Here is a 23938-nt window from a genome sequence, read left to right as displayed (position 1 = left end):
CTCTCACTCATGTGGCCTCTCCCGTTGCGGAGCACAGGCTCCGGACGTGCAGGCTCAGCGGCCATGGCTCACGGGCCCAGCGGTTCCGCGGCACGTGGGATCCTCCCGGACCGGGGCACGAACCCGTGTCCCCTGCATCGGCAGGCGGACTCTCAACCAGTGCGCCACCAGGGAAACCCTTTAGCCAGTATTCTTGACTTAAAATACTTCTTGGTCCATAACTCAGGCTTTGCGATTTGACAAAGCAAATACTCTAATAACTGTCATCTTAAATAACTGTTCAGTGCACAGAATATGCTCGCAATTATTAGGAAGTAATTTTTTTTGAGGGTGAATACGAATATTTATTTATTTATTTATTTTTGTAATAACTTTTTTTAAAAAACGTCTTTATTGGAGTATAATTGCTTTACAATGGTGTGTTAGTTTCTGCTTTATAACAAAGTGAATCAGCTATACATATACATATATCCCCAGTTAGGAAGTAATTTAAGGGACTTTTACTTCTGCATATATCACACTAACATGACCAACACTTTAGTAAGAGATGAATAAAAACTTATTTTTCTAACTACATAGAAAATTTATTAAGGATACAGCCTCAGGATTTTTATGGCAAATAGTGGATGGAACACAAGAACGAGGCTCTTTCTACCCGAGGCCAGCAGGAAAGAATATTTGCAAATTAATAAAGGGCATGGTGGTTTCCTGGAAAATGATGGCAGAAGACTGGGCCTTGCTTCCGGAATAGAATGACTGCTAAAGCTAAGTGAGTGTAAATATGCCCATTCAGCAAGAAAAAAAAAACCTAGGAGAGGAAGACTTGACTTTTTAGGTCAGAACAGGCTCTGCATCAGAACTTGACCCAGTCACCCAATTCTTCTCTATTTCAGTGTCCTTTTCTGTGAAATGGGGGTATTACTTATCCCATGGGAGACGTGTTATGAGGATGGATTTGGCTTTATAGAAAATACACGATACTAGGAACTTATAGAGAAATAAAATTTAGAAGCCTCCTTTGCTTTCTGAGTGGCTAAATTTGCTTAGTTGAGATGAGACTGGTTGCCTTCCCTTTTTGAACAATTTCCCCTCATTTTGGCCATCTCCTCCCCTCCCATGAAGGCACCCAAAGATTCCCTTGCCTCAGACACCTACTGTCATGAAACCCATGAGCTGAAAAATCACTGAACAGGGCAATGCTTGGTACCCACTAATGGTGCAGAAGCTCAGGTATCACTGCACATTCAAATATCAGCTTAAGGACAGGGACTTTTGTCTGCTTCCCTCACTGTAGAACCTTGAACAGGTAGGTGCTCAATAAATATTTGTTGAAAGAATAAATCAGTGTCGGACTTCTGGGCTTACATCTCATCTTTCCTTTCTACTCTTCTCAACTAAGAGATTCTCTTCATTCTGCATCTTTCCTCACCTTGCTCTTTCTACAAAACATTCCCCCTTCTAGTCTCCACTGCCCCTCGATTCAGAGCTTTTTCCTAAAGTAAACAATAGTTCATTATGAATAGCTTAATAACTTAGAAATGGTGCAGTTTGTTTTGTTTAAGAAGCACTGTTCCCATCCTCCAATCTAAAATAAATTTTGAGGAGATGGTTTGGGACGGGGGAAGGTGATTATTTTGGGGTGCATTAACAATTTGTATAAAGTGGCATGTTTTAGTTAAATCTGGCTATGTAGGAATTTAAGCATCATTAAATGAATGTCTGTTAGAATCTTGATCTTCAAATTAACTAGCTAGGCAGAGTTAGCTAGACTGAGGAAGGGTGATCAGATGGCAAAGTCCAAAGTCTGAGGGAGGATGAGTACAAGGCAAGGGAAAGCTGGCAGGTAGAGCTGGGATTTGTCTGCTACAAGAGACCTGCGGTTCTCAGACCTGAGAGTGCATCAGAATCACCTGGAGGGCTTGTTAAAACACAGATTGCGGGAGCTTCCCTGGTGGCGCAGTGGTTGAGAGTCCACCTGCCAATGCAGGGGACACGGGTTTGTGCCCCGGTCTGGGAGGTTCCCACATGCTGCGGAGCGGCTGGGCTCGTGAGCCGTGGCCGCTGGGCCTGCACGTCCGGATCCTGTGCTCCGCAACGGGAGAGGCCACAGCAGTGAGAGGCCCGCGTATCTCAAAAAAAAAAACAAAACAAAACACAGATTGCTGGGCCCCACCCGGAGCTTAGGATTCAGTAGGTCTGGGATGAAGTCCAAGAATTTGCATTTCTAACAAATTCCTAGGGGAATGTTGTTGGTCTGGGGACCACACTTTGAGAACCATCCTAATATAGGGCACACAAGAAGATACAACCAATCTTACAGTCCGTTTGTCCAGCACAGGTTGAGGCTGTGTTCAAGGGCTAAACCAAAACTTTCTCTCTCAGTCACCTCAATAAATTAAACTAAATTCCACTTAATATAGGAAACACAAAAATGGAGGGGGTTAAAATCGCCCCATTTTATCTTATGGTAAAAGGCATTTGAACCTCACAGCTGCAATTACCTTGGGTAGCAGAGGCCAGGGGGCTCTCAGGATCTTTCTGAAGGAACTGGCACAAATAACTTAGATAAATCACAGATCAGAGTGGAGAAATGAGGTGCTTTTTTAAACCAGTGGCACCCAAAAAGGTTTGTTGAGTTTAATTGAATCCAGATAGATCAGGAAGTGGATACAAGGGCTTAAACAAAGTGTACTGAGAACACAGTTTTACTTATAAATTGCAGGAGACTTAGAAACAAAATAGTAATGGTGAAAGGGGCCCTCAAGACACTCTTAAGACATTCAGGTTCATTCTTGTGTGTCTCAGCAGAAGAATTTACATTACTCAGTAAGTTGACACATGGGAGGTTAAAAATGTGTGTGTGTGTCGGGCTTCCCTGGTGGCGCAGTGGTTGAGAGTCCGCCTGCCGATGCAGGGGACGCGGGTTCGTGCCCCGGTCCGGGAAGATCCCACATGCCGCGGAGCGGCTGGGCCCGTGAGCCATGGCCGCTGAGCCTGCGTGTCCAGAGCCTGTGCTCCGCAACGAGGGAGGCCACAACGGTGAGAGGCCTGCTTACCGCAAAAAAAAAAAAAAAAAAGTGTCTGTGTACATGGTTTGTTATAAGATTATGGCAACCACAGTACAGACACATTGGAAAAAGAAAAGAGAATAGAGGGGAAAAACCTTTATTATCCTGCCTCTCTAACACAACTGTAAATAGTATTTCCTTCTAGTGGTTTTTCTTCTGTATATTTTTTAACAGTGCACTTAAATTTAAATACACTTTTTGAGCTTACATAATCATAGTGACTAAGAACACAGTCTTTGCAGTCAGATAGCCTTGGTTTCAAATCCTGACTCCAGACATTTCCAGCCCTGAGTTTTGCGTTTGTTAAATTTGAGAAGATAAATTCAGCTTAGAGTGTTGCTGTGTGGATTCAATGGGATGGTATGCATCAGTGCTCAGCACAGGGCCAGGCATCATGCAAACAGTTGATAAATAGTGGCATGGTTTGCTGTTCCCACTAAAAGGCTGTGTCAACTTTCCACAGTCCTAATAACTGGGAAGTTTTTCTCAACATTTAGAACCATATCTATTTTTATTTCATGAGTTTGGCAAAATTTTATTCCATAAATTCTTCTGTGATTCAGACACTGCTTTGAGGATCTTTTATGAACAGCTTGTTGAGAGCCCTTATTACCTGGGTTTTCTCAAAGAGTAGAGTCATCAAAGAGGACTCAAAGCTAAAACATAAGGATGACTGTGCTTGAACTGAGAGGTTGGTTCAGTTGCTCTTTAGCTAGGTTGTGTGGCTTCGCTCCAGGACCACAGATTCTGACCACACCCTTGCAGGTACCACATACAGCCATCTAGGTGATGGGTTGCTAGGGAGATGGGTGAGAAACCATAGGTGGAGAGGTATAGATCTCTCACTCCTACTGGAAAAACAACCCCTAGCTCAAACCTGGCTAAATATACATCTGCAACCTGACCTATCATTTCTGCTCCAACCTGATTATCCAGCTGCCAACTTGACCTCCACTTGGAGTCCTTTTCCTTGGGACCACAAACTCAGTATATCTAGACCAAATCTTCAGCCTGATGGAAGGTAACCAACCATATAGTCCTGAGTTTTACAGTTGCCCTGTAAACGAAGGGATTAACTTTGTTAGATGACACCTTCCGGTCCACAAAAGGCAAAAAAGCTCCTCATTGAAGACCTTGGTTTTGTTTATCACATAAACAGATCTTGACTCTACAGGATAGTTGCAGATAACAATAGGCAGAGTAGCCAATTCATTCATTAATTCCTTAAATTTGATGGAACCATTCTGTACGTTCTCTTATATTGCTGGCTAGAGTATTAATTGGTAAAATACTATGAAGGACAAACACACAAACCCTTTGACCCAGCAACTCCACTTCTAGGACTATATTCCACAGATATATTTATAAATGTATGAATTAATACGTGCAATTTACTGAACGTCATTTGTGTTGGCAAAAGTATAGGAACAACACAGGAATGTAAATTGGTGTGGCCAATTTGGAACACAGTATAGAAGTCCCTCAAAAAATTTTTAAAAGTTGCCATTTGCGACTACATAGATAGGTCTCGAGGGCATTATGTTAAGTGAAATAAGTCAGAGAAAGACAAATACCATATGCTCTCACCTATATGCGCAATCTAAACAAAACAAAACAAACCATAGATACAGAGAACAGATAGGTGATTGTCAGAGGCAGTGGGTGGGGAGTGAGCAAAATTGGTGAAGGGGGTCCAAAAGTACAAACTTCCAGTTATAAAATAAATAAGTCATGGGGATATAATGTACAGTATGGTGACTATAGTTACTAATGCTGTATTGCATATTTGAAAGTTGCTAAGAGACGAGATCTTAAAAGTTCTCATCACAAGAAAAAACTTTTTTGTAACTGCGTATGGTGACAGATGTTAACTAGACTTATTGTGGTGATCATTTTGCAGTATATATAAATACTGAATCATTATGTTGCATACCCAGAACTAATATAATTTTATATGTCAATTCTACCTCAATTTAAAAAATTGGAAAAAACAAAAATATGTAAAAGAGACTAGTTGAGAAATTATTGCCAATCTATATAATAGAATACATATGCAACTGTAGAAAGAATGAGGCATTCTTATGTCCTTACCTATTAAGTGAAAAAAGGCAAATGCAGATCACCAGTGGATGATAAACAGATGATGGATAAACAGATTGTGGACGGGATAAACAGATTTTGGTATATCCATACACAATGTAATACTCCATAAAAAAAAGAATGAACTATTGGTCCGCACTACAACATAGATGAATCTCAAGTATTGTGTTCTCATTTGTGTAAAGAAAATGGAGGAAAGAAAATATACATGTATTTGTGTGTATACTCTATATGCACAAAAGGTACACAGAAACTGTTATGTGGATTGTCTATGGGGAGGGCACCTGCATAACTGCCAGACAAAATTATGAGGGAGACATTTTACAGTGTTCTTTTTTAATACTTTTTATATTTAAAAATACAAAAATATTACAGACTCAAAATAAATATAGAATAGTTTATAACTATTGCTATGTCTAGGTATTATACATAATTTTTCTCTCTTTTTTTAAAGTTTTTAATCAGTTTTGAAAAATCCATTTATTCAGCCTGTGTGCAGAAACATAAAGGAGATGATGCTTAATATTATGCCATTGGCAAAAATAAGAAAATATTTAGAAAGCTAGTTTGTTTTCATTGATTTCTAGTTTAATTCCACTCTGGTGTCAGACTACCTGCTCTATATGATTTCTGACCTTTGAAATTTGTTGAGGTTTGCTTTATGGCCCAGTATGTGGTCAATTTTGGTAAATGGTTCACTGTGCACAATAAAAAATGTGTACTTTGTCATAAGATGTTGTGTTTTCTGTATAAGTCAATTAGATCAAGTTTATCATGTTCAAATCCTATATATCTCTAATTTTTAAAAATCTACATGTTCTATTGCTTACTGAATGAGGTATGTTAAAATCTTTCACTATAATTGTGGATTTGATATTTCTCCTCTTCTACAGTTCTTGTTTTATACATTTTGAGCCTTTATTACTTGGTACATACATATTTATAATTGCTATATCTTTCTGGTGAATTGATCCTTGAACATTTAGGAAATGTCACCCTTATAGTCATGTGTCTGCCTTAAAGTCCTTTTTGTCTGGTATTACTATAGTTACACAGCTTTCTCTTGGCTATTTTTTTTTTCTTTTACATCTTTATTGGAGTATAATTGCTTTACAATGGTGTGTTACTTTCTGCTTTATAACAAAGTGAATCAGTTATACATATACATATGTTCCCATATCTCTTCCCTCTTGCATCTCCCTCCCTCCCACCCTCCCTATCCCACCCCTTTAGGTGGTCACAAAGCACCGAGCTGATCTCCCTGTGCTATGTGGCTGCTTCCCACTAGCTATCTATTTTACGTTTGGTAGTGTATATATGTCCATGCCCCTCTCTCACTTTGTCACAGCTTACCCTTCCCCCTCCCCATATCTTCAAGTCCGTGCTCTAGCAGGTCTGTGTCTTTATTCCCGTCTTACCCCTAGGTTCTTTTTTGTTGTTGTTGTTGTTATTTTTTATTTTTTTATTTTTTTTGCTTTATAACAAATTTAATCAGTTATACATATACATATGTTCCCATATCCCCTCCCTTTTGCGTCTCCCTCCCACCCTCCCTATCCCACCCCTCCAGGTGGTCACAAAGCACCGAGCTGATCTCCCTGTGCTATGCAGCTGCTTCCCACTAGCTATCTACCTTACGTTTGGTAGTGTATATATGTCCATGCCCCTCTCTCACTTTGTCACAGCTTACCCTTCCCCCTCCCCATATCTTCAAGTCCGTGCTCTAGCAGGTCTGTGTCTTTATTCCCGTCTTACCCCTAGGTTCTTCATGACATTTTTTTTCTTATATTCCATATATATGTGTTAGCATACGGTATTTGTTTTTCTCTTTCGGACTTACTTCACTCTGTATGACAGACTCTAGGTCCATCCACCTCACTACAAATAACTCAATTTCGTTTCTTTTTATGGCTGAGTAATATTCCATTGTATATATGTGCCACATCTTCTTTATCCATTCATCTGTCGATGGACACTTAGGTTGCTTCCATTTCCTGACTATTGTTAATAGTGCTTCATTGAACATTGTGGTATATGTATCTTTTTGAATTATGGTTTTCTCAGGGTATATGCCCAGTAGTGGGATTGCTGGGTCATATGGTAGTTCTATTTTCAGTTATTTAAGGAACTTCCATACTGTTCTCCATAGTGGCTGTATCAACTTACATTCCCACAAACAGTGGAAAAGGGTTCCCTTTTCTCCCCACCCTCTCCAGCATTTATTGGTTGTAGATTTTTTGATGATGGCCATTCTGACCGGTGTGAGGTGATATCTCACTGTAGTTTTGATTTGCATTTCTCTAATGACTAGTGATGTTAAGCATCCTTTCATGTGTTTGTTGGCAATCTGTATATCTTCTTTGGAGAAATGTTTATTTAGGTCTTCTGCCCATTTTTGGATTGGGTTGTTTGTTTTTTTGCTATTGAGCTGCATGAGCTGCTTGTAAATTTTGGAGATTAATCCTTTGTCAGTTGCTTCGTTTGCAAATATTTTCTCCCATCCTGAAGGTTGTCTTTTCATCTTGTTTATGGTTTCCTTTGATGTGCAAAAGCTTTTAAGTTTCATTAGGTCCCATTTGTTTATTTTTGTTTTTATTTCCATTTCTCTAGGAGGTGGGTCAAAAAGGATCTTGCTGTGATTTATGTCATAGAGTGTTCTGCCTGTGTTTTCCTCTAAGAGTTTTATAGTGTCTGGCCTTACATTTAGGTCTTTAATCCATTTTGAGTTAATTTTTGTGTATGGTGTTAGGGAGTGTTCTAATTTCATTCTTTTACATGTAGCTGTCCAGTTTTCCCAGCACCACTTATTGAAGAGGCTGTCTTTTCTCCATTGTATATTCTTGCCTCTTTTATCAAAGATAAGGTGACCATATGTGTGAGTTTATCTCTGGGCTTTCTATCCTGTCTCTTGATTGATACTTCTGTTTTTGTGCCAGTACCATACTGTCTTGATTACTGTAGCTTTGTAGTATATTCTGAAGTCAGGGAGCCTGATTCCTCTGGCTCCATTTTTCTTTCCCCCGATTGCTTTGGCTATTCGGGGTCTTTTGTGTTTCCATACAAATTGTGAAATTTTTTGTTCTAGTTCTGTGAAAAATGCCACTGGTTGTTTCACAGGGATTGCACTGAATCTGTAGATTGCTTTAGGTAGTATAGTCATTTTCACAATGTTGATTCTTCCAATCCAAGAACATGGTGTATCTCTCCATCTGTTTGTATCATCTTTTATTTCTTTCATCAGTGTCTTATAGTTTTCCGCATGCAGGTCTTTTGTCTCCTCAGGTAGGTTTATTCCTAGGTATTTTATTCTTTTTGTTGCAGTGGTAAATGGGAGTGTTTCCTTAATTTCACTTTCAGATTTTTACTCGTTAGTATATAGGAATGCAAGAGATTTATGTACATTAATTTAGTATCCTGCTACTTTACCAGATTCGTTGATTAGGTCTAGTACTTTTCTGGTAGCATCTTTAGGATTCTCTATGTATAGTATCATGTCATCTGCAAACAGTGACATTTTTACTTCTTCTTTTCCAATTTGGATTCCTTTTATTTCTTTTCCTTCTCTGATTGCCATGGCTAAAACATCCAAAACTATGTTGAATAATAGTGGTGAGAGTGGGCACCCTTGTCTTGTTCCTGATCTTAGAGGAAATGGTTTCAGTTTTTCACCATTGAGAACGATGTTTGCTGTGGGTTTGTCATATATGGCCTTTATTATGTTGAGGTAGGTTCCCTCTGTGCCCACTTTCTGGAGAGTTTTTATCGTAAATGGGTGTTGAATTTTGTCAAAAGATTTTTCTGCATCTATTGAGATTATCATATGGTCTTTATCCTTCAATTCCTTAATATGGTGTATCACATTGATTGATTTGCATATATTGAAGAATCCTTGCATGCCTGGGATAAACCCCATTTGATCATGGTGTATGATCCTTTTAATGTGCTGTTGGATTCTGTTCGCTAGTATTTTGTTGAGGATTTTTGCATCTATGTTCATCAGTGATATTGGCTTGTAGTTTTCTGTTTTTGTGACATCTTTGTCTGGTTTTGGTATCAGGGTGATGGTGGCCTCGTAGAATGACTTTGGGAGTGTTCCTCCCTCTGCTATATTTTGGAAGAGTTTGAGAAGGATAGGTGTTAGCTCTTCTCTAAATGTTTGATAGAATTTGCCTGTGAAGCCAACTGGTCCTGGGCTTTTGTTTGTTGGAAGATTTTTAATCACAGTTTCAATTTCAGTGCTTGTGATTGGTCTGCTCATATTTTCTGTTTTTTCCTGGTTTAGTCTCAGAAGGTTGTGCTTTTCTAAGAGTTTGTCCATTTCTTCTAGGTTGTCCATTTTATTGGCATATGGTTGCTTGTAGTAATCTCTCATGGTCCTTTGTATTTCTGCAGTGTCAGTTGTTACTTCTTTTTCGTTTCTAATTTTGTTGATTTGAGTCTTCTCCCTTTTTTTCTTGATGAGTCTGGCTAATGGTTTATCAACTTTGTTTATCTTCTCAAAGAAACAGCTTTTAGTTTTATTGTTGTTTGCTATCATTTCCTTCATTTCTTTTTCATTTATTTCTGATCAGATCTTTATGATTTCTTTCCTTCTGGTAACTTTGGGTTTTTTTTTTTTCTTCTTTCTCTAATTGCCTTAGGTGTAGGGTTAAGTTGTTTATTTGAGATTTTTCTTGTTTCTTAAGGTAGGATTGTATTGCTATAAACTTCCCTCTTAGAACTGCTTTTGCTGCATCTGATAGGTTTGGGGCTGTTGTGTTTTCACTGTCATTTGTTTTTAGGTATTTTTTGATTTCCTCTTTGATTTCTTCAGTTATCTCTTGGTTATTTAGTAGCATATTGTTTAGCCTCCATGTATTTGTATTTTTTACAGTTTTTTTCCTGTAATTGATATCTAGTCTCATAGCGTTGTGGTTGGAAAAGATACTTGACATGAGTTCTATTTTCTTAAATTTACCAAGGCCTGATTTGTAACCCAAGATATTATCTATCCTGGAGAGTGTTCCATGAGCACTTGAGAAGAAAGTGTATTCTGTTGTTTTTGGATGGAATGTCCTATAAATATCAATTAAGTCCATCTTAATGGACTTTACTGTATCATTTAAAGCTTTGTTTCCTTATTTGGTTTCATTCTGAATGGTCTGTCCATTGGTGAAAGTGGGGTGTTAAAGTCCCCTACTATGATTGCGTTACTGTCAATTTCCCCTTTTATGGCTGTTAGTATTTGCCTTATGTATTGAGGTGCTCCTATGTTGGGTGCATCTATATTTACAATTGTTATATTTTCTTCTTGGATTTATCCCTTGATCATTATGTAGTGTCCTTCTTTGTCTCTTGTAATAGTCTTTATTGTAAAGTCTCTTTTGCCTGATATGAGAATTGCTACTCTAGCTTTATTTTGATTTCATTTGCATGGAATATCTTTTTCCATCCTCTTACTTTCAGTGTGTATGTGTCCCTAGGTCTGAAGTGGGTCTCTTGTAGACAGCATATATATGGGTCTTGTTTTTGTATCAATTCAGGCAGTCTATGTCTTTTGGTTGGAGCATTTAATCCATTTATATTTAAGGTAATTATCGATATGTATGTTCCTATTACCATTTTCTTAATTGTTTTGGGCTTGTTTTTGTAGGTCTTTTCCTTCTCTTATGTTTCCTGCTTAGAAGAGTTCTTTTAGCATTTGCTGTAAAGCTGGTTTGGTGGTGCTGAATTCTCTTGCCTGTAAAGGTTTTAATATCTCCATTGAATCTGAATGAGATTCTTGCTGGGTAGAGCAATCTTGGTTGTAGGTTTTTCCCTTTCATCACTTTAAATATGTCCTGCCACTCTCTTCTGGCTTGCAGGGTTTCTGCTGAGAGATCAACTGTTAACCTTATGGGGATTCCCTTGTATGTTATTTGTTGCTTTTCCCTTGCTGCTTTTAATATTTTTTCTTTGTATTTAATTTTTGATAGTTTGATTAATATGTATCTTGGCATGTTTCTTCTTGGATTTATCCTGTATGGGACTCTGCACCTCCTGGACTTGATTAACTGTTTCCTTTCCCATATTAGGGAAGTTTTCAACTATAATCTTTTCAAATATTTTCTCAGACCCTTTCTTTTTCTCGTCTTCTGGGACCCCTATAATTCAAATGTTGGTACGTTTAATGTTGTCCCAGAGGTCTCTGAGACCGTCCTCAATTCTTTTCATTCTTTTTTCTTTATTCTCCTCTATGGTAGTTATTTCCACTATTTTATTTTCCAGGTCATTTATCCTTTCTCATGCCTCAGTTATTCTGCTATTGATTCCTTCTAGAGAATTTTTAATTTCATATATTGTGTTGTTCATCATTGTTGTTTGCTCTTTAGTTCTTCTAGATCCTTGTTAAACATTTCTTGTATTTTCTCCATTCTATTTCCAAGATTTGGGATCATCTTTACTATCATTACTCTGAATTCTTTTTCAGGTAGACTGCCTATTTTCTCTTCATTTGTTTGGTCTGGTGGGTTTTTACCTTGCTCCTTCATCTGCTGCATATTTCTCTGTTTTCTCATTTTGTTTAACTTACTATGTTTGGGGTCTCCTTTTCGCAGGCTCTAGGTTCGTAGTTCCCATTGTTTTTGGTGTCTGCCCTGAGTGGGTGAGGTTTGTTCAGTGTCTTGGGTAGCTTTTCTGGTGGAAGGGAACGGTGCCTGTGTTCTGGTGGTTGGGGCTGGATCTTGACTTTCTGGTGGGCAGGACCACATCTCCTGGTGTGTTTTGGGGTGTCTGTGAACTTAGTATGATTTTAGGCAGCCTCTGTGCTAATGGGTGTGGCTGTGTTCCTGTCTTGCTCTTTGTTTGGCATGGGGTGTCCAGCACTGGAGCTTGCAGGCCGTTGGGTGGAGCTGGGTCTTAGCGTTGAGACGGAGATCTCTGGGAGAGCTCATGCTGATTGATATTATGTGGGGCCGGGAGGTCTCTGATGGTCCAATGTCCTGAACTCGGCTCTCCCACCTCGGAGGCTCAAGCCTGACACCAGGCCAGAGCAGCAAGACCCTGTCAGCCACAAGGCTGTGTGACTTAGGATAGTTGTTAAATAATTCTGAATTTCAGTTTTCTCACCTGAATAAAGAATATCTGATATGCTTTCAGGGTGCAGTTCTGGGTATCTGTATAATTGCTTTATCCATTCAGTCGTTGATAGGCACTTAGGTTGTTTCCATATCTTGGCTATTGTAAATAGTGTTGTGGTGAAAATGGGGTTGCATATATCCTTTTGAAGTAGTGTTTTCATTTTCTTTGGATAAATATCCAGAAGTGGAATTGCTGGGTCATATGGAAGCTCTATTCATAATTTTTTGAGGAAACTCCATACTGCTTTCCATAGTGGCTGCACGAATTTTCATTCTTACCAACAGTGCACAAGGGTTCTCTTTTCTCCACATCCTTGACAACACTTGTTATTTGTTGTCTTTTTGATAACAGCCATTCTAACAGATGTGAGGTGCTATCTCATTGTGGTTTTGATATGCATTTCCCTGATGACTAAGGATGTTGAGCATCTTTTCATGTACCTTTCTTTTTTTGGGAAAATGTCTATTCAGATCTTCTGCCCATTTTATTTTTATTTTATTTATTTATTTTTTTATTTAGGGCTGTATTGGGTCTTCGTTTCTGTGCGAGGGCTTTCTTTAGTTGTGGCAAGTGGGGGCCACTCTTCATCGCGGTGCGCGGGCCTCTCACTATCGCGGCCTCTCTTGTTGCGGAGCACAGGCTCCAGACGCGCAGGCTCAGTAGTTGTGGCTCACGGGCCCAGTTGCTCTGCGGCATGTGGGATCTTCCCAGACCAGGGCTCGAACCCATGTCCCCTGCATTAGCAGGCAGATTCTCAACCACTGCGCCACCAGGGAAGACCCCCTTCTGCCCATTTTAAAATCAGATTTTTTTTTTTGCTGTTGAGTTGTATGAGTTCTTTATATATTTTTGGACATTAGCCCCTTATCAGATATATGATTTGCAAATATTTTCTCCCATTCATCAGGTTGCCTTTTCATTTTGTTGATAGTTTACTTTACTGTTCAAAGGCTTTTTGATTTGATGTAGTCCCACTTGTTTATTTTTGCTTTTGTTGCTTAGGCTTTTGGAGTCAGATTAAAAAAATCATTGCCAAGGCCTATGTCCAGGAGTTTATTACCTATGTTTTCTTCAGGACTTTTATGGTTTCAGGTCCTGTGTTCAAGTCTTTATTTGAGTTTAAATGTATGCTTCTACTTTTTTTTTTTTTTTCTATTTTTCAATCTGTCTCTTGTTTCCATAGAGGTTACAATCCATACTCGACTTACTAAAATTCTAATATTAGTGTTTTTTATCATTTCATAGACAATGCAGGAACTTTAGAATATATGGGTTACAATCCATACTCGACTTACTAAAATTCTAATATTAGTGTTTTTTATCATTTCATAGACAATGCAGGAACTTTAGAATATATGAACTCCATTTACCCCTCCCACCTTTTATATAACCGTTGATGTATATTTTAATTCTATGTATATTTTAAATTCCACGTTATTATCATTATTTTTTACAGTCATTATCATTTAGATTTACTCACATATTTACCCTTTTGATGCACTTCATTGCTTTCAGCACTTCTGTGCTTCCAACTGGGATCACTTTCCTTCTGCCTGAAGAACTCTCTTTACTATTTCTTTTAGTATGGCTCTGTTGGTAATAAATTCTCTCAGCTTTTGTTTATCTGATGAAATCTTTGTCCTTTATTTATGAAGGATATTTTCACTGGGTAGAAAATTCTATGTTGGTAGTTGTTTTCTTTCAACACTTTAAAGATTGACGTTGCATTGGTTTTGGACTTTACTTTTTCAGTTGAGAATTCAGTTATTACTCTTACTGTTCCACTTCCAAGGTAGTGTGTGTTTTCCCCAAATGTTTTTTAAGAGCATTAAAATTTCTCTTTGGGGAACTTCCCTGGTGGCACAGTCATTAAAGAATCCACCTGCCAATGCAGGAGACACGGGTTCGAGCCCTGGTCTGGGAAGATCCCACATGCCGCAGAGCAACTAAACCCATGCAGCACAACTACTGAGCCTGTACTCTAGAACCTGCGGGCCAAACTACTGAGCCCGTGGGCCACAACTAGTGAGCCCATGCGCCACAACTACTGAAGCCCATGCACTCTAGGGCCCATGTGCCACAACTACTGAACCCGCGTGCTGCAACTACTGAAGCCTGTGCACCTAGAGCCTGTGCTCTGCAACAAGAGAAGCCACCGCAATGAGAAACCCACGCACCACAATGAAGAGTAGCCTTCACTTGCTGCAAGTGGAGAAAGCCCGCACACAGCATAGAAGACCCAACACAGCCAAAAATAAATAAATAAATTAGTTAATTAAAATTTCTCTTTGATTTTCAGCAGTTTTACTATGATGGATCTAGGTTTGATTTTCTCTGTATTGATTCTTTTTTTTTAACATCTTTATTGGAGTATAATTGCTTTACAATGGTGTGTTAGTTTCTGCTTTATTCTGTATTGATTCTGATTGGGGTTTGTAGAGCTTTACAAACGTATGTCTTGGTTATTTTTGTCAGCAAGTTTTCTTTAAATGTTACTTCTGCTCTTGTTATGTCTCTCTTCTTCTTTTGGGACTTCAGTTTATATATGTTAGATCTGTTTCTTTATGTCTCAACACATTTTTCTGGAGAACCTCTTTTTTTTTTTTTTTTTTTTTTTTGCGGTATGCGGGCCTCTCACTGTTGTGGCCTCTCCCTTGGCGGAGCACAGGCTCCGGACGTGCAGGCTCAGCAGCCATGGCTCACGGGCCCAGCCGCTCCGTGGCATGTGGGATCTTCCCGGACCGGGGCACAAACCTGTGTCCCCTGCATCGGCAGGCGGACTCTCAACCACTGCACCACCAGGGAAGCCCTGGAGAACCCCTTTTTAACAACCAGTTACAAATAAAAAGCACTGAGTATTTACAGATGTTCTTTTAGGTGATTATGCTGCCTCACTAGTAGGTGGTGATAATGGCAGGAGAAAAACTATCTTACAAGGTGATATCTGGGGGCTGGGGGGAGGAGATCCCTTAGAGAATCACTGAAGACACTGAGTAATCCTTCTTCTCTAGGCTTGCTGCAGGAATCCTCAAACACTGCAGTCATCTAATAAATATTCTTCTGTATGCCTAGGAATTTTCCAAGTGAAAGGGATCTGGGACTCCCCTGTGAAGGAGAAACAAGTTCCACAGCTTGTTAATAGGGGCAAACTTCTGTTTGTAGTCATGTTTCCACCTGTTGAATCATCTTTACAGAAGTTGTACATTTATGGCATGTCTGTTTATGAGAAGAGATGGAAAATATGAGAAACTCTAAAACTTGAAATATTTATTTTGAAACCTCAGCATGATGAACTTCTGAGGAATTCATTGCTCAAAACGTATACATGGGGCCTCCCTGGTGGCGCAGTGGTTGAGAGTCCGCCTGCCGATGCAGGGGATACGGGTTCGTGCCCCTGTCTGGGAGGATCCCATATGCCGCGGAGCGGCTGGGCCCGTGAGCCATGGCCTCTGGGCCTGCGCGTCCGGAGCCTGTGCTCCGCAACGGGAGAGGCCACAACAGTGAGAGGCCCGCATACCGCAAAAAGAAAAAAAAAAAAAAAAAAAAAAAAACACGTATACATGTATGTATATGCAAGGATGGAGATAGATATAGATATATAAATAATAGATAATATTATTTATAGATATATAAATAATGTATAATATTAATACATATATAATATATATCTATAGCTGTATATTATATATTATATAACATTATATATTATATGCATATAGATTTTGCCACAGAAATTCATTTTGTAGCCTTTTAAATTTAAAGATGTACTTCACTAAAAGTATCTGAGGTTGCATCTCAGAAAAAGCCTTAGATCATTTTTATATGGTCAGCTCCAGGAACTACTCACTCTTGAGCCAGCTCTGTGTTTTCAGACGTTATCCATGCCCCAAAGTGTGATCCAACCCTGTGTTATTTACATCATTCAGAGCTAGTTTTTCTACATACATACAGCAAATTTTAAAAGCTTTATTATTGTTTTTATATAGCACTGCCCTAAACTTATAATTCAGGAAGTTTGGGGGTAACGTTCTTTCACCATTTACTTGGTGTAAATCATTTCTAGTTGTGAACAGTGCCTCTTTGGCAAGGTTTAATTATAAAGTGTGCTTGTGGCTACATCCATATATATGCCACCCTCAAATGTCTCTAATTATTATTTGTTACCAGCTGTGTACTTTACACTGTAGTTGTTGAGTGTTTTATAGTCAGTTTTTAGTTACTAAGAGTAACTATATGTAAACTAAGAATAAATTATATGTTTACTTTTCTTTATTCCACTCCTTTCACTATTATTTAAAACATGTCAGATTCAGGAAGACCCTAAACCTCTTTAAACACTTATACACCAGGTTTTTTTCTTGAATCAGTTTTAAAATCCTCCCAACCATTTTGGCTGCTGGCCATACCAGCATACAGTGTGAAAGAATTTTCTTTTAGGGATGAAAGCCAGAGAGAAGCCTTCTGGGGCTGTTCGGTTTCCTAGCAGAACTGCTGGTGTAGATGACGATGCCGATTGTTCCACTTGGAGAGGCTTAAGCATCTTTGCCAGTTAGAGCTGGAAAGGTGCCCAGGAGATCATATAGCCCAGCCCCTTCATTTTACATGTAATGAAACTAAAACCCAGCTTGGTTAACTGATGTACTTGAATTCAAAACAGCTGACGAATGGCAAAGCTCAGGACTAAGTCACTGAGTTCACACTCTTTTTCTTTGCTCTTCTAGCTATGTCTGTTGTAAAGAAACAGGGCAGCCCAGATACTGCCCTGTTAAAGTGCAGGGTTAAAATACTTGAAGTAGGAGTATAGAAACCTAATGTCTAGATGTCATGAAATGGTTAAAAAAATGCTTGAAATGCATTTTTTTTTTTCCAATCAGGCCTGTTCCTACTGATTTTTTTTTTTTTTTCCAAAACATGGTTCCAAAGTCCCCTTTTCCTGGAAGCCTCCTAAGCATTCCGAGACTGAGTTAGTAACTCCGTCCTCTTTGCTCACAAGGCACTGTGCACATTCCTGTGTATAATACATGCTTATCATATTGTATTATAATTATTCAATTATCCATCTGCCCTCCACCCTCCCACCTACTGGACTGAACTTCCAGGAGCAGCAGCAGTGTCTTCTTGGACTTCAGTCCCTAGCACTTGGCAGAGAGTCTGGCACTGTGTGTGCCCTCAGTGTTTTTATGAATGAATGAATCAACCAACCACTCTCTCATAGACTTGCCCCATCAGTAAATCTTATGCTTTGTTGGACATAAAAATCACCTGGAGGTGCTGGTTAAAAATGCATTTTTTCCAGGCCACACCACAAGAGTGGGGCAGGGTCTAAGAATCTGCCTTTTTACTGAGCAGCTGATGATTTGATGCAAATGGTCCATAGGCCACACTTAGCAAGCTCTGCCCAATCATTAATTCCACTGATACTTAGTTCCAACTGTATATATCACAACAATCTGTCCATCTGAATAAAAACATAGAGCTTTGCTACCCACCCCATTCTACCATTCTGACCCCAGAGTAGGGGTATCGACATTTGCAGAAATAAAGAAGATAATATTTATAAAGCATTTCAAGTTATTAGAAGAAGGCTATCTTAGCTCATCAGGGAAATATGATATAAATCTAGCATCATAAAAATTATCTTAGACATGTTGAATTTGATCTGAGACTCAAATGCAGAGGAAATAAAACCCCCATGTAATACCTACATGGACACCACACCTATAGGAGCTCCTTCCCTGGTTGGGTTCTCTTATTTGTGTTCCATATCAGTAAATTTAATAGCTGATATTTACATAATTTTTAAAAATCCCCAGTAGTGCATCTATGCCTGCATGGCACTTTATAGGTACACACTATTTTTTTAAATGATGACTTTTTAAAGCAACTTTATAGGAGAAAGAGCTGAATTGGGGTAGTTATTAAACTCCCTCTATATAACTACCAGAAGCATTTCTGAATCTTCTGGTATATTTATTTATACATATATTGTTGAATATTTGTATTCAGTTCCTCATATTACTTTTTACTTGTAACTTCTTTCTTTATGTACATTTCCATACAAATATTTAAATGGTAAAATCATATTTCATGTATTTTATGCTGTTATGCACTTAGTGTTCTCCCTAATGTTGGATGCATTGGTTATTTTCAATTATTTGCTATCATATACAGAGTTCTTATGTTCATTTTTGTTCAAATTATATTTTTGTCTGTATAAATTTCCATGGGGTATATTCCCATGAAAGAGTAACGACAGTTTTAGAGTTCTTGTCACATGTTACAGTATTATTTTCCAAAGACACGACACCAATATACAACCCCACAGGGGTTTTCCCACAGCTTGACCAACATGTAATTTTATCATTCCAGCCTATTTTTGCTAGTTTAAATGTGCATAGGGCCTCTCCAGAGCTATTTTATTTCGAAGTTCTTTAAGCGAATACAGAGCAATTCATTCCACGTGTGATGATTCAGTGTTTTCATTTTAAGGACAAACAATTCATCTCCTTATTTGACGGTTTTGAAGGGACAGGTTTAATTGCCTTTTGTAGGATTGATTCTGTAGGGATAGGAAATAGGCTTGGGGCAGGCTTGACATGTCAGGGAAAAAGATGAGTTATATAGCTCTGAATCAGGAAACTTATGTGAAGGGTTGAAACAGGAACTCCAGCTGTTTATGCAGGGCTGGGGAGCAGGAACATTCTGATGGCATGATGAAAAAACGTATTGCAGCTTTGTTAGACAGCCAACTGTACTTCAAAATGAAAGCAAGAACCTGTACCTCCTGCTGTTCTGTGATTCTCTCACGATGCCACTTCATGTTGGCATGTTCACTTTCATGAACGTTTTCAGATATTCCCAATTCAGGTAGACCCCTCTGGTCTATGACAGGAAAGGCTTGAGAATGGCCAGAAAACTAAAACTCATTATTTGAGAGGCCCTGGGGGATAGACCTGGAAGCAGAAATCACAGGAGCCGTCAGTCTTATCTGTGAAAAGTCAGCCCAGTCACAGAAAAGGAACTTTGCTTGGATGTCTCTGCCCTGCGTGACTATGGTCACCTTCTGAAATAAGCAGATAAGTGATTGCTCTGCTGGCTTGGATTTCTGTGATGCCAGAAACAAGATACAATGTGGTTTATGCAAGATGGGCCTTTTGTTTTGGATAGTTGTCTAGGCTGTTGATTTTTTTTAGAAATGGTGACTGCCAAACTTGTAATGAAAATGAGCCTATTGAGCGCTGGGGATCAAAATCTGAAAGTTTTCCTCCATTCTTGGTCATGCTAAATTGTTGCCTTCCCTCTTGTCTCTGTAGAATACTTACACACACACACACACACACACACATACACAGCACACATTTATATCTCTATCAGCTTTATTTAGAAATAATTCAGATACCACACAATTCACACATATACACAATTCAGTGTTTTTTAGTATATTCACAGAGTTGTGCATCCATCACCACAATTAATTTTAGAACATTTTCATTACCCCTAAAAGAAACCTCAGTCCCATTACTCTATAGATTTGCTTATTCTGGACATTTCATATAAGGAATTATACAATATGTGATCTCTTGGTTTAGCTTCTTCGACTGAATGTAATGTTTTCAAGGTTCATCCATGTTGTGGTATGTATCAGTACTTCTTTCACTTTTTTATTGCTGAATAATAGTCCATGTATGGTATACCACATTTCGTTTATCCATTCATCAGTTGATGGACATTTAGGTTGTTTCCACATTTTGGCTACCGTAAATAATGCTGCTATGAGCATTTATGTATAAGCTTCGTGTGGAAGTATGTTTTCCTTTTTCTTGGATATAAACCTAGGAGTGGGTTTGCTGGGCTATATGGGAGCTCTATGTTTACCTTTCTGAGGAACTGCCAGACTGTTTTCCAAAGCAGGTACACAATTTTACATTCCCACCAACAATGTATGACTGCTTCAATTTCTTCATGTCCTCACCAGGACTCATTACTGCCCATCTTTTTTTGGTTTATCCACCCTAGTGGTTGTGAAGTGGTATCTCATTGTGATTTTGATTTGCATTTCCTTGATGGATAATAGACTACTTACTCCTTATCCTAGTATTTTCTCATACTTTAAAAAAACAGAGAAAGAAAATACTTCGGGAAATGGAGGAGTACAATTACTACGGGCTGCTATAACTTCTCTGGGGGTTCACATCTCATTGCCTCATAGTGTAAGGGGCCACTGCTGACAAGACTGTGCTCCAGCCATTTTCTTCCTTTCTTATATCCATTCATCATTCAGGATCCTGGAAAGGAGAGAGAAGTGTCTTACGTTGGGTTATGTGCCCGTCCCTTTGATTTGTGGTTATACCTGTACAACCTGAGTGTGCCAATCCTGAAAGGAGATTGAGGTGCTCCTGGGTTGGGAGAATGGATGCCACGGGTGGGGCCAGGACAGGTTTCCTGCCTCTCTAGATGCACCACATTTACTAAGATTGGGAGCCAAGCAGGTCATGGCAGAAACCTCATGCAGAAAAATTAATAATTATGCCCTAGCATACTTTATAATGGAGAAAATATAATAAGATTTATTTATAATATTTAAATATTTTAAGTTACAATTTTAAAAATGTCTATATCTCTGTTGGACATGCAGCATGTTTCAAATAGGGTCTCATTTTATACTCAATAATGCCAGTTTCTAGTTATTTTCTATAGTGGCCTCATTGTGGTTTAAGTACACTTTTGTGAACTAGGCTAAGAATCCAGACACCAAAGACTGACTTAATGAGAAAATGTGTTCTGGGTTACAAACCAATGACCAACAAGTGAGTGCACAAAAGTCAACCTGCTCATAATCCGGGATATCACTTGTCGGTAACTCCTGCCAGCAGGTGTGCGTGGACAGTGAAGAGCGACTCTCCTCTGCTCGGTTCCCGGCTACTGGGATGTTGTCTGAGGGCTCAGCAGTGTCACTGCGGCTGACTCAAAGGATCACTCGCTAGGAGTGGTTTGGAACAAATACAGTCCTTGGAACTCCAGGTAGCATCTCAGGTGCCTGTGGGGAGGTGGAAGTGTTCATATAAGAGGTCGCTGGCATTTTCTGTGAAAGCAGGCAGCGACCATAGGGCTCAACTGCTTGAAAGGAGAGTGACTGGTTCAAGATGACGGCTTGGGGGTTTAAAGGACTCTCATCAGAGGCCAGATGTCCTCATGTGGAGAAAATGCCTTTGAATGGCCTGGGAAGAAAGAGCCAAGTGTCCTGGATTTTTTCCTTGGGCTGCAAACTCTTCTTCCTCCTCATGCTGTCATCCTTCCAGTATTGGGCAAGAGCCATAACTGCAGGTGTCCTGGCTTCTGTGAACTTCTCAAGAGTGTATATTATCACCCAAAAGCTCTAGTATCTACCCACAGGCCACTGAGGACATTTTAGTCAGTTCTGCCAGTCACCCGGCTAAGGAATAAGTTTTATAACATGCTATCAAAGATTGTATCTATAATTGTGATGATGTTTTAAAATAACCACTTCATTTAGATTTTTCTGTTTTAACCCAAGGTATTCTTCTGCGGAAATAAGGAAACAGTTTACCCTCCCACCAAACCTTGGCCAGTACCATCGACAAAGCATAAGTACCTCTGGCTTCCCCTCTCTTCAACTAGTAAGTATGAGTTACAGGTTTGCTTAGAGAATGGTCAAGGGCAGAAGTGCCCAGCGTATACTTTTGCTTCCTGAGTCTTAGATTTTCCCACTGATACCTTACATCACCAACCGCCAGTTCCTGGCTCTGCACTGCTTTTTGACATCAATCCCCCTCTCTCCCTCCGTCTACTAGGGCTGGGAATACAAAGTGGATCTCCAGGGACTCTGATTCTGAAGTCTCTGGATTCAGTGGACTTCCAGGCTATTTGATTTCACCCAAATTATGATTCATATTTTGGGGAGGGGAAGGATTAGCCTGGAAGCTTAAAACCATTTGTGACATGCTTTTATTGGAAAAAAATGTATTCCCAAATCTGAAAAGTCAAGTTATGAACCTTAAGCTTTTTAAATAATTTTTTGGAAGTGTAATTTACATACAATAAAATTTCACTCATTTGTAGGTGTTTGTAGGTGTTTGAGGAATTTGGCCAAGTTATAGTTAACCTGTACTCAGTCAAGATATAGAACTCTTTCTTTACCCCAAAAAAGCCCTGTCATGCCCCTTTGCAGTGGGTCTCCTCTCCCAACCCTCAGCCAGCAGCCCTAGGCAATCACCGATACACTTCTGTCATCATAATTTTGCCTTCTCTGGAACTTCACGTCCATGGAATCAGACAGTACAAACCTTCATTTTTAAAACACACTCCCCCTTTTAAGTTGAAAATTGCCTACATTTTTATATTAACGCCAGTTGTTGAGTGTGTATACATATGTTATGTTATTTGAGGACTAAATGCTAGGCGTGTGCCCAGTGGGTTAAATCTGACTTAAATGAGATAGTTTATAAAAACAGAAGTGAGTCTTCACTTCCTTTGTGAAAGAGCTGCAGCCTCCACTGTACTCACTTCCCCTCACAGCACAGCCCCACTTTCTTGCTCGTTCTCGTGGTTATCTTAAGGAGGTTAGTTATTTTTTCTTTCTCACTTATTACTTCAAAACCACTTCTGCTCTTAGAAATTTTGTAACCTTCCACTCGGTTTCCTGTAGCCGCCATTTTGTCTCCTGTAACAGTTTCCACGCCGTGTAACTGTGTATCTTTTAAAGGTATGTTTACTGGAGTGATTTGTGGTTCTTTCAGTAGGATAATTTGTGTGTTGTGTCACTGATGAAATAGTAGTACTAAAAAATGTATAGCACCTTTTACTGCAAGAGGTAACTTTCGATGACAGTTCTTTAAAAAGTCTACTTATGACTTCGGTGGCTTGTTCACCTGCCCTTTTTATTTGTACTTTTCCTGTCTGTTTCAGAGTCACAGATTATAATAAAAGCACACCAAGGACATAATGTCTGTGCTTTCAGATGTATTAGATATGCTTTAATCCAAGATAAATTAGATATGCTTTTTGGTTTCATGTGGTGCTGGTATAGATTTCATTGAAAACCATAAAAAATTTTTTAAATTTCTGACTCAAATTGTCTTCCAAAATATGCAAAATGCAGTTAAAAAGTGACTGGAGGGCTTCCCTGGTGGCGCAGTGGTTGAGAGTCCGCCTGCCGGTGCAGGGGATGCGGGTTCGTGCCCCGGTCCGGGAGGATCCCATGTGCCGCGGAGCGGCTGGGCCCGTGAGCCATGGCCGCTGAGCCTGCGCGTCCGGAGCCTGTGCTCTGCAACGGGAGAGGCCACAACAGTGAGAGGCCCGCATACTGCAAAAAAAAAAAAAAAAAAAAAAAGTGACTAGATACATTTTAAAATCTTAAACAAGGTGGGGGAGGGGGGGTTTGGTGCTTTGCTTCTTTGTAAATTTAGACTGCAGCTTTCTGCAGTAGTTGTCTGGAGAAATAGTGTGGCCCTCACTATTAAGAGGCTTTAAAGAAGTTTAGCTCACAGGCTTTAACCCCTTAGCTACATACCAGCTGCAGCCTGAAATTTGTTCAGGAGAAATCTTTTTTATTTAAAGTCACAAATTTTTAAAATTGTTTCTTATTTTTCAGACGTTCTTTTGGTAGTTATGCTGCGTCATCAGGTTTTGACAAAAGTGAATTTGGATGAATT

The 23938-nt window shown here is 39.3% G+C and overlaps 1 protein-coding gene across 1 annotated transcript in view; it reads left to right on the top strand.

Annotated features, from left to right (window-relative positions):
• The window catches only part of DOCK8 (dedicator of cytokinesis 8), a 226762-nt gene that overhangs the window by 31755 nt on the left and 171069 nt on the right, over positions 1–23938 (top strand). The window contains exon 2 of the mRNA XM_081236682.1: positions 21802–21904. Within this exon, the coding sequence (XP_081092808.1) occupies positions 21802–21904 (103 nt within the window). The remainder of the gene's footprint in view (positions 1–21801; positions 21905–23938) is intronic.

The sequence above is a fragment of the Mesoplodon bidens genome (genome assembly GCF_964165515.1).
Source record: "Mesoplodon bidens genome assembly, chromosome: 6".
In the NCBI taxonomy this organism is placed as follows: domain Eukaryota; kingdom Metazoa; phylum Chordata; class Mammalia; order Artiodactyla; family Ziphiidae; genus Mesoplodon; species Mesoplodon bidens.
This window is presented reverse-complemented; position numbering and strand designations above follow the sequence as displayed.